At 34.1% G+C, this 11,890-nt stretch overlaps 2 protein-coding genes across 2 annotated transcripts; both read right to left on the bottom strand.

Moving 5' to 3' along the window:
• Nucleotides 1-1,407: 1,407 nt before the first annotated feature.
• LOC131357877 (uncharacterized) lies at nt 1,408-3,958 on the bottom strand. Its single transcript, XM_058397234.1, has 6 exons — nt 3,348-3,958; nt 2,784-3,167; nt 2,548-2,637; nt 2,373-2,462; nt 2,252-2,289; nt 1,408-1,949 (listed from the first exon to the last, which is right to left on the bottom strand). The coding sequence occupies exons 1-6, from the start codon at nt 3,388-3,390 to the stop codon at nt 1,812-1,814; spliced, it is 783 nt and encodes a 260-aa protein (XP_058253217.1). The 5' UTR covers nt 3,391-3,958; the 3' UTR covers nt 1,408-1,811.
• Nucleotides 3,959-4,873: 915 nt separating this feature from the next.
• Nucleotides 4,874-7,459, bottom strand: LOC131357880 (uncharacterized). The gene is made up of 6 exons (XM_058397238.1): nt 7,388-7,459; nt 6,842-7,207; nt 6,574-6,684; nt 6,367-6,456; nt 6,245-6,285; nt 4,874-6,024 (listed from the first exon to the last, which is right to left on the bottom strand). The coding sequence occupies exons 1-6, from the start codon at nt 7,428-7,430 to the stop codon at nt 5,926-5,928; spliced, it is 750 nt and encodes a 249-aa protein (XP_058253221.1). The 5' UTR covers nt 7,431-7,459; the 3' UTR covers nt 4,874-5,925.
• Between the last annotated feature and the right edge of the window lie 4,431 nt (nt 7,460-11,890).

The raw sequence follows: 11,890 nt of genomic DNA, 5'->3' as shown, positions 1-11,890 counted from the left end.
ATAAATCCTTTGCTCTGCTAGGCTGTTTTCATGGCTGCAATAAAGGCAATCTTGTCTCCAAGCACAACCTAGAGCACTGGTTAGTGGAGGTTAATTCCCTGGCCTATGAAGCACGTGACATGCCTTAACCTCTAGGCATTAGGGCTAATTTTATTAGAAGTATTGCCTCATCTAATGCCTTGGCCAGAGGTGTACCTCTTGCTGATATCTGTCCGGTGGCAGGCTGGTCCTCTCTGCACAGTTTTATCAGATTTCATCAGACCTGGCTTTGTTTCCCGCCAAACTGATTTGAGTTGTACAGTGAGAACAACCTCATTCACATCCAGAAGTGGGATGAGTTGAATGGAAAAGTACACTAGGATAAGTATGTACCTAGTTCTGTGAGAAGGGAATGAGATGCTGCCTTGAATGCCAGACACAGAGCATCAACTCATGCTTTCTTCTCACTAGTTGAAGATGGAGTGATGTGACCTACAGTAGATCCTCTAATATGGACTTGCTGGCACGCATTTCTTCACCATGAGACACTTCACACAGAGCTTCAGACACTGCATCCACAAAGAGGCATTCCAATGCATAGCAACAGCCTCTTCGATGAACATACTATGTTGGTGGAACTGCACTGGAACTGGAGGCACAATGTCTGAGCAGCTCAGTGTACAGCTATCTTCTGCACAGTCCTAACCACAGCACAGAGTCTTCTGCTGATAAGCATGTGGTAAGAAGTACTGCAGCATTTAAGCCACAACCAACAGACTCACTAACAGCTACTTTTCTCATGATAAAAAAATCATAAATGTTAGGCCTTCAGAACTCAAATGAAACTATATCACTAGGCCCATTTATATTATCTATTGTACTACCAGCACCTGTGTAATCTATTATATCTATTATTGAAGTTATCAATAATATTAGCTCAATAACTGTTGTTGTATTCTAATCTTAAATTAATTTGCATGTTGTCAAGATATTTAAATTGCTAAAACCTTATCTATTATATAATCTATTGCATTACCTGGAATTTTAATATCTTTTTCTATTTTTGAAAAGGTCCAACTTTGCTGTTTAATGCTTCACTTTTGTTATGATAAAACATGTTTAAAATAGTTAATAGTAATTTGTTATGGTAAATGTTTACTCAACACTCGATGACAAAGCATATTACTTTGCTATTTATGGGCATGACATTAACATGGCATGATTTTACGTGTCCTTTCATTAGGGTGAATTGACAATACTCGCCCCAAGTTACTGTAGTGATCACTGTGCTTGACTTAAGTTTGAATTCAACACCAGGATTTTCCTTTTTGAAAATTCACCAGTTATAGAACATATCACATTTTCTTTCAACTCAGGATAATGTTTGTTACATTTTTTATTCAACATTCATTCATTTATTCATTGTTACATACTTACATTTATTGTGTCTTCAGTAAATATCAGAGTCATACAGATTATACTATAAAATCTCCACAAAGTGCAACATTGTAGTCATATAAAAATAGAGAGTTTTACAAAGTTCTCTGTCCTTCAGGTTAATAACAGGAAACGGAAGATAGACTAAAAAAACAACAATATTTTGAATATGAAATTTATTAAAATATGTTTAATAAGTATAATTATAAGTTTAATGTAAAATCGGTCAAGTTTAAAATTAGTATAACATATTTGTTAAATAATCTTTAGTAATCAGTTTTTAAAGTTTTTAAAGAAAATCTAAAATAAATTTGCATGTAGTCAAGATATTTAATTTGCTAAAACATTATCACTATTTTTTTTTTTTTTTTTCATGTGCTTCAGTGTTTTATGAATCAACTGTTATATCGTACAGTTGTATTCACATCAGAGTACACACACTCAACTGATGAGCCAGTTTTTCTTTTTTCAGCTTTGGCTTTCTTCTTGGAGAATTGCAAAGGTGTGTAATTCAGAGTTTCTTCTTCATATTCCTAAATAAAATAAATAAAGAAATAATAAGAAATAAAAATCCAGATCACAGTAATAAAAAATACAATATGGGTACACATTAAGTACACAGTCAGCAGCATGAACATAAAAGCATTGACAAACAGACTGTATGAATTATATCTAGAACATTATAAGAAAATGTATCTGGATGTAGCAACATTTCACATGTTGGGAAATTAGAGACTCATCATAAATAAAGGAGACATAGTGATATCTACAGAAAGAACGGAATTAGCTGTAGAGAACATAATAGTGAAAACATCAGAATTTATTGCACACTTACCTGCCTTGTTCCTAGATAATCTTGTGTAGAAGCATTTACTATGAATACAGAAACACACCTATTAATCTTTTTAATAAAAATAAAAATAACTTGCATTATTAGTGATAACAAAAGCACTTACATTTATCACATTTTCTTCTCCTCAGTATGTAATAAGTGAGGCAGAAAATCAGAAGTGCGCACAAACCCAAAGCCGTTCCCAAACCGATCACTGTCCAATATAGAGATCTGATCATTTCTGATACTGTTATTTCACCACATTATATTTATATTAGTACAAAATACTTACATCTTACCTGTTTTGTGTTGTGAGTTCATGTTAGTGTTGTTTCCATGCAGTGTTGGTTCACACACCACAGAATTATTCCACAGAGGTTTATATGTTTCTGATGTAACATGAAGAAAATGCAGTTAGCATTTCACTACTTCACTATTATTTGTCTTCGAGTTTGAACATGTTAAAAGTAATGAAGGAAAATATCAGGAAAATATGTTAAACAAGGGGCTTAAATAATTTAACTCAGAATCCTACCTTTGATTTTCAAATAAGTTCCATCTCCAAATATAATGTCGGATTTTGTCACTGCACAGAAGTACATGGCTTCATCAGACTGAGTGATGTTTAAAATGGTCATACTGAAGCAGTTTGAAGATCTTTCTATTCGAAAATGAGACTCGTGGGATTCATTGTAAAATGTCTCTCCAGTAGTTTTATATACTGTGACTATAATCTGAGGCTTATTTCTGTTTGGTTGCTTAAAAAAGTCTATTATTCCAACTACATTTTCAGCATTGTAACAACACCGTAGAGTAGCCGAGTCTCCGATGTTCACAATGAGCTCTTTATCAGGCTGATAAACTGGTGACTCTGTGAGGGATTGTGCAGTAACCCAGTGTCCAGCAGGTTGGACTGTATCTAGAAAAACAAACACATTCATTAGGTAATGAATGTAATTTAAAATTTAATATTCATCATCACATTAATGAAATAATACTGGAGTTATTTCTACATACACTGCAGCTTACACATTTTTTTCTTTCAAAATACATCAACTAGGTGGAAACTAAATGGAAATAATTTGCTCAAATTACTTACACATGGTGCTGAAGATCAAAATTAAAATCCAGAAACTGGTCATTGTTCATTTCTTTGAAATTCTACAGAGCTTTTATTTCATTTACGAACAGAATATGAATGCACTTGAAGCATGGTTTGAAGTTATATTTATACTTCAGATGGTCTGAACTGAGCACAACCAGAATATGGCATGTGATTGGTTGGGTATTAAAAAAAAGGTATGAACTGCAAGCACGTGGTGTTCTGATCTGCCTACATCTACACCACATTTTTCCATACTTGTGTTTTGGTGTTGCACAGAGATATCATGATGTATTATGACATAATGGAAAATGTGGTTTACTCGTACACGCACGAGTGCTCACACTAACATCTCACTGTTAATTTTAATAGCTTATTTAATTAAACTTGCATAAGTAAATGATTATAATGTGGAACAGATTCAGTTTTATACTCTATACACTACAGTCAACATCCTGGTATGTGGGAGTGTCAGTGTTGTGTACTTATAGGACAGGAAGCACAAATATAATCTTAATATTGTTTTGTGTTGTGTTCTGTGCTGTATTGTATTGTATTATATTGCTTTATGATATCAGAAATACAGTTTTTATTACCTATCTATCTACTTACCTTTCTCTGTCTGTCTGTCTATCTATCTATCTATCTATCTATCTATCTATCTATCTATCTATCTATCTATCTATCTATCTATCTATCTACTTACCTGTTTGTCTGTCTGTCTGTCTGTCTATCTGTCTGTCTATCTATCTATCTATCTATCTATCTATCTATCTATCTATCTATCTATCTATCTATCTATCTATCTATCTATCTATCTATCTATCTACTTACCTGTCTGTCTGTCTGTCTGTCTATCTATCTATCTATCTATCTATCTATCTATCTATCTATCTATCTATCTATCTATCTATCTATCTATCTATCTATCTATCCTGTTTGTCTGTCTGTCTGTCTGTCTGTCTGTCTGTCTGTCTGTCTATCTATCTACTTACCTGTCTGTCTGTCTGTCTATCTATCTATCTATCTATCTATCTATCTATCTATCTATCTATCTATCTATCTATCTATCTATCTATCTATCTATCTATCTATCTATCTACTTACCTGTTTGTCTGTCTGTCTGTCTGTCTATCTGTCTGTCTATCTATCTATCTATCTATCTATCTATCTATCTATCTATCTATCTATCTATCTATCTATCTATCTATCTATCTATCTATCTATCTATCTACCAACCTGTCTGTCTGTCTGTCTATCTATCTATCTATCTATCTATCTATCTATCTATCTATCTATCTATCTATCTATCTATCTATCTATCTATCTATCTATCTATCTATCTATCTATCTACTTACCTGTTTGTCTGTCTGTCTGTCTGTCTATCTGTCTGTCTGTCTATCTATCTATCTATCTATCTATCTATCTATCTATCTATCTATCTATCTATCTATCTATCTATCTACTTACCTGTCTGTCTGTCTGTCTGTCTATCTATCTATCTATCTATCTATCTATCTATCTATCTATCTATCTATCTATCTATCTATCTATCTATCTATCTATCTTTGTGTTGTGTTCTGTGCTGTATTGTTTTGTATTATATTGCTTTATGATATCAGAAATACAGTTTTTATTACCTCCTGAGAATTCGGTTCAAAGATAAACATGTAAACGCATTCAGCTTTTTATTCATTATTAATAATTTGCCATGAGTGCTGATTTCAACAGAGAGAATGGAAACAATCAAACAGACAATCTAACAACCACAAAAACCCCTAAATTTAAATTTTAAAAAGTGTATTTAAAAAAATCTATCTATCTATCTATCTATCTATCTATCTATCTATCTATCTATCTATCTATCTATCTATCTATCTATCTATCTATCTATCTACTTACCTGTCTGTCTGTCTGTCTGTCTGTCTATCTGTCTGTCTATCTATCTATCTATCTATCTATCTATCTATCTATCTATCTATCTATCTATCTATCTATCTATCTATCTATCTATCTATCTACTTACCTGTCTATCTACTTACCTGTCTATCTATCTATCTATCTATCTATCTATCTATCTATCTATCTATCTATCTATCTATCTATCTATCTATCTATCTATCTATCTATCTATCTATCTACTTACCTGTCTATCTACTTACCTGTCTATCTATCTATCTATCTATCTATCTATCTATCTATCTATCTATCTATCTATCTACTTACCTATCTATCTATCTATCTATCTATCTATCTATCTATCTATCTATCTATCTATCTATCTATCTATCTATCTATCTATCTATCTATCTATCTATCATTTCAATTAGTGAGTTGTTTTTTTTTCACATTTATTGAACTGCAAAATAAAAAAAAGAAATTGTGCAAAAATGCAATAATTCCACCGCCACCAACAGCACCAATAATAATAAGAAAAATAAGAAGATTGAGAATAACAACAACAGCAATACTACTACTACTAATAATAATAATATTAAGAAGAAGAAGAAGAAGAAGAAGAAGAAGAAGAAGAAGAAGAAGAAGAAGAAGAAGAAGAAGAAATTATGTAATATTTTACAATTTCTTATAAATCACTTCAGAGTACACCAACTTGTCTGACAAGCAAACTTCACTTCCCTTCAAGGCTGCAAAAGTGATGTCAAAGTGAGATTTCTGGAAAACAACAAAACAATAAAATGATTAAGTTATGATTTGAATGATTAAAAATAAATTGTACTGAGGAACAGATGGGATTTAGTCTTTACATGGTTTGTATGATGTGAGTTAACATTAAATATAGAACATTATAAGTAATAGTAAAATAAATAAGAAAATGTGATCAGTCTATGATTACAAACAACTCATAATCTGCAGACTTTATTATAATACTTACCTTCCTCATTTCTGGAGAAACATTTACTGAGAAAGAGTTTACTATTAAAAAGGAAAAAAAGGATTATTCATTTTGACAATTTTGAACTTATGTAATTATTATCTGACAACAAAAGCACTTACTTTTTTCATGTGGTCTTCTCCTCAGTACGAAATAAGTGAGACAGAAAATCAGAACTGAGCAAAAACCCAAAGCCGTTCCCAAACCGATCACTGTCCAAAGTAGAGATCTGGTCATTTCTGCTACTGTTATTTCACCACATTATAATTACATTACTACACATTTATTGGATAATTGATTAATTAATACTGAATTATGAGGCATCTTACCTGTTTTCTCTTGTGAGTTCATGTTAACATCGTTCCCATGCAGTGTTGGATCACACACCACTGAATTATCGCTCAGAGCTGGTTTAGGTGTTTCAGTGTTGACACGCTCACCTATAAATGTTTACACTAAAAATGAAAACTGAATGCTGTTGTTGTTAAAGTTTCCTTACACAGTGAACATTTTACTACTTCACATGCTGACAGTGATGAAGAATAAAACATTTCTACATTTAACCAGACACATCACTCATTTCAGTAGAAATCCTACCTTTAATTTTTAAAAGCGTTCCATCTGTAGACACGAGAGCGCAGTAATATGTGGCTTCATCAGACAGCGTGGTGTTAGAAATGGTCAAATTGAAGCAGTTTCCAAATATTTTTATTTGGAAACGAGAATTCTGGAATTCGTTATAAAACTTTTCTCTGTTAGTTTTAAAGAATCTGACTATAACCTGAGGCTGTTTTCCATACTGTTGCTTAAACCACATAACTTCTCCGTTCTCTATTCCTAAAACACAACACTGCAGAGTAGCCGAGTTGCCGATATTCACATTGAGCTTTTCTTCAATCTGATAAACATCTGGATTCATTTGGGATTGTGCAGTAACCCAGCGTCTACCAGACTGGACTGTATCTATAAAAACAAATGCAATGATTAGGTAAAGAATAAAAGAAATAAATTTACATAACTATTCCAGAAAATGTATTGTCATTTCAAGAGCAGTATTTTCTTTCTTTTTAGATCTATAGTTTGACACTTAAAAATCATCCTACAGAACCAAAAAACAGAGGGAGAATAAAAAAAAATTCTTACACATGGTGCTGAAGAACAAAATTGATATCCAGAATCCAGTCATTTTAAGTTTCCTTTATAGCTCCTTTATCATCAGATTATGAATCTGCCTGATGCAAGCATTTCATTTATACTATAGCTGGTCTGTAGTGAACACGCCCCAAAATATACCATGTGATTTGTTCTGTTGTTCTTATGAATGGAAATAAAGCAGACACAAGAAACCACACAACCACATATCACCCAGGTCAGCTAAATTGGTTTATGTGTCCTCTCATGTGTAACGGAAAACGTACTGAAGTTTATTTTAAGGCTCTGATAATAAACTGGTTTTTAAAAAATGTATAAATTAAAATCTATATATATATCTATATAAAATCTATATATCTATCTATGACATGAATATAAACCCATGCAATGTTACAGGTAGCAAAATTCATCTGAACGTGATCATTACTTTGTTACTGCACTCAAGTTTCAACACCATGGACAGCGGCAATCTACTAACCAGGAGCTAAAACAGAAGCATGCAGCCTCAATTCTCTGCCCCAAAGGCTGTGAGGTAAAAGTCTAGTCTTGGAGCCGAGTATATAAAAATAAATAAATTACTATTGCTTCTACTACTGCTACTACTTCTACTACTACTACTACTACTACTGCTAAAATAATAATAATAATAATAATAATAATAATAATAATAATATCAGTAATATATAATAATATTTAATATCCTACACTATCTCTAGGTCCCTGTTTAAATCTAAGCAAATGTGTCATAATGAGCAAGTCACCATCTTTGTATGAAAGGGCAGATTTTCCTCATGTCTAATCTCATCTACTGAAGCAGAAGATACTACATGACAATTTGATCTGAAATGGATCATAAGGTTCTACAAAATTTGTGAAGTCCATGCCAGCTTGAAGCTTCTTGCCACACTCGAGTGTGCTTAAAGCATACATTCATGGTCTGTACTCAACTTCACTCGACTTCACCCCAGGCCTGTTTATGATCCTCAATATCAGTGTGTGATCTCACTAGTGCTCTTGTAGCTGAATGAACACAAACACTCACAGTTATGCTCCAACATCTAGCAGAAAACCTTCCCAGAAGAGTGGAGTTTATTATAACAGCAAAGAGAGAATTAATTTGTATTAATGACCGAATTGGGTGCATATGAGTGTGGTGGTGTTGTGGTGAATATACATGGAACTGGACAACAATGAACTGGACATGACAATACACAAATGTTTAGGATTCCATATTTATTTGTTATTCTGTAATAGTTATCTGAGATTAATTAATTAATTGATTAATTTATTTATTTATTGCATTTTTTCTTCAAAACTGAAAGAGGCAAAACAACAAGTTCTGTGTCACTAGATGGAGCTAATGTGGAGTGTCAGGACTCATAGAGTAAATCTCTGAGAAGCAAAAGGTTTAAAGCGTGTGATAACTGAAGGTTTAGAATAAAAGAAGAGAATTAGAGATGATAAAAGAAGAATGCACTTACAGAAAACTCTGTGAGAACCAGTGCTTCATGTAAAAAGATAAAAAAAAGTGTCTTTATTCACATAGACATGATGATGAGGAGAAATTAGGAGGTTATTTAGGGTTACTCAGGGTTTGGTCTGTGGTTAGTGGGCAGCGCTGTAGCTTGAAGTCATGTCAAGACCGGTTCTTTTTATGGCTGGTTTCCGTATTGAGTAAAGTGAATTCTCATGAGATGACAGTTCATGTGTTCCGTAGATAAAAAATGAAATTGTAAAAAATAATAATAATAATAAAATAAATAAATAAATAAATAAATAAATAAATAAGTAAGTAAGTAAGTAAGTAAGTAAGTAAGTAAGTTAGGCCAAAGAACTGACACAGCTCAGAACAGTACACAGTGATAAAGCAGAGTAACTGTTACCACATTGAAGGTGATTATTTTCCTTTAACAGCGCATCCTAAAGTGTTATGAGGTCAGGAGAAATGAAGACTGATCTTTGCTCTCCACAGTTCTCAGCAGTTGATGAGAGAAAACGTGAAAAGCTTTCGATCTGGTGAATTGTATGAAGCTCCGCCCACAAGCCTCTTCTCAGGAAGTTCAGTGCAGGGTGTGTTGAGCTGCTGCTGGATCTCGGCCTGACACGTGGACGAGGGTGAAGACTTTTAGTAGCTGTTTATCACTTAAACATGAACAGACGTGTCGGAAATATTGGCAGTGTATTTAGTATTTATACAGACTCTCAGCTGATTTTGGCTGCTGGCTGGTAGATGGGAATTTGAAGATAAATGCATTTAGTTTTAAATAAATAAATAAATAAATAAATAAATAAATACCTGAACATCAACATTTTATTATTTTCTTTTCAAAATAACTGACACGGCCACCTTTTATTTATTTTTTTTAATTATTTTTTTTTTCTAAAAAACTTTTTACGATTAAGCTTTTGTAATCATTGGTGTGTATTTTCCCTTGTTTTTACCTGGATTTTGTTTTGCTGTAGATAGTTTATAGTTTTATTTTATTTTATTTTTTAATTTTAATAACAGTGAAATGTAAAAACAGATTTTTTAATAGGACACACAATTTTTTGTGCTCCTCTGTGTACACAAGTCAACTGAGTGATTTTTCTCTCGCCTCACTTTACGCTTTTTTTTTCACAGCTCTCAGTCTCATAAGAAGCTTGTTAAGCATGGCGGCTGCTCATCATATGCAGAATACTCACACACAGGTCTGACCTGGAAAGTTAAAGCTGCAAGAGGTGTGAAACATTTCAGTGTGGTTTTAGCTCACTGTACCTTCCTGTTTACCCGAGCAGAGCGCTTTACACTGCAGAGCAAACCGACACAATTAGCAATGATAAAGAAAAAAAAAGCTACTGCCTACCACACACACACAAACTTAAATACTTTGGCTAAAATATTTAAATGTACATGCATCTTAAGTAATTACACACGGAGCATTTAAAAACTAAATGCTTTGCAATTTGTAATAAAAAAAATGTCTATGTTGAGCATTAACCACACAAGGTGAACATATATACATATCAAAATGATAATGTATTAAAACAAGCACATTAACATAAACCTGTGATTTAGAGCTGCACTGCTGTCAGAGCCTCTGTTACAGAAAATGAATGAACACCTTCTGACCAAATACAGAATTTAATGCTGTGGTATGATCTCTCTCTCTCTCTCTCTCTCTCTCTCTCTCTCACACACACACACACACACACACACACACAGATAACTGACTGTATAACATCATATCTGATGGCTTACATAATAAAGGAACCTGCAGTTGTGTGTTTTGAGTAAGACTAAAGTGCAGGTCTGTGAAATCTGGTGCATTAGAAGATAACAGATACAATATCACAAATCTTTATGAAGTCTGTAAATGTTTACATAGATATGTCTTCTGTGTGAAAAAGAAAGAAAAGTATCAGTGTGGCCTGAGACGAACAAGAATAGCCTCACATCCTGTGGAAAGTTTCAGAGGTGAGAAACTTCTGAGTAAAAGCAACTCGGTGGTCATAACGGCCTGCAGAGATGAAACACTCAGAGCTGCAGTGTGTGAAGGGGCAAAGAAACAAACAGAGATAGAAAACCACAATACACACACACACACACACACGCACATGAACACACCTACACACACACACACACTTTTATTACTTTAGCACTTTACTTAATAAAATACAGGTCAGTATGCTAATAATTGTAAGGAAACTAATGTAAAATATTCTGCATTCAGTGCAGTGTGCATATTTAACCTGATGTATTTAGTTAGATTTTTTTGCATACTTTTATTCAGATGAGATACACTATATTGCCAAAAGTATTTGCTCACCCATCCAAATAATCAGAATCAGGTGTTCCAATCATTTCCATGGCCACAGGTGTATAAAATCAAGCACCTAGGCATGCAGACTGTTTTTACAAACATTTGTGAAAGAATGGGTCGCTCTCAGGAGCTCAGTGAATTCCAACGTGGAACTGTGATAGGATGCCACCTGTGCAACAAATCCAGTCGTGAAATTTCCTCGCTCCTAAATATTCCACAGTCAACTGTCAGCTGTATTATAAGAACGTGGAAGTGTTTGGGAACGACAGCAACTCAGCCACGAAGTGGTAGGCCACGTAAACTGACGGAGCGGGGTCAGCGGATGCTGAGGCGCATAGTGCGAAGAGGTCGCCAACTTTCTGCAGGGTCAATCGCTACAGACCTCCAAACTTCATGTGGCCTTCAGATTAGCTCAAGAACAGTGCGCAGAGAGCTTCATGGAATGGGTTTCCATGGCCGAGCAGCTGCATCCAAGCCATACATCACCAAGTGCAATGCAAAGTGTCGGATGCAGTGGTGTAAAGCACGCCACCACTGGACTCTAGAGCAGTGGAGACGCATTCTCTGGAGTGACGAATCGCGCTTCTCCATCTGGCAATCTGATGGACGAGTCTGGGTTTGGCGGTTGCCAGGAGAACGGTACTTGTCTGACTGCATTGTGCCAAGTGTAAAGTTTGGTGGAGGGGGGATT

Source organism: Hemibagrus wyckioides, linkage group LG08 (assembly GCF_019097595.1).
Source record: "Hemibagrus wyckioides isolate EC202008001 linkage group LG08, SWU_Hwy_1.0, whole genome shotgun sequence".
NCBI lineage: Eukaryota > Metazoa > Chordata > Actinopteri > Siluriformes > Bagridae > Hemibagrus > Hemibagrus wyckioides.
Note: the sequence above shows the minus strand (reverse complement) of the source record. Positions and strands in the feature narration are given on the sequence as shown.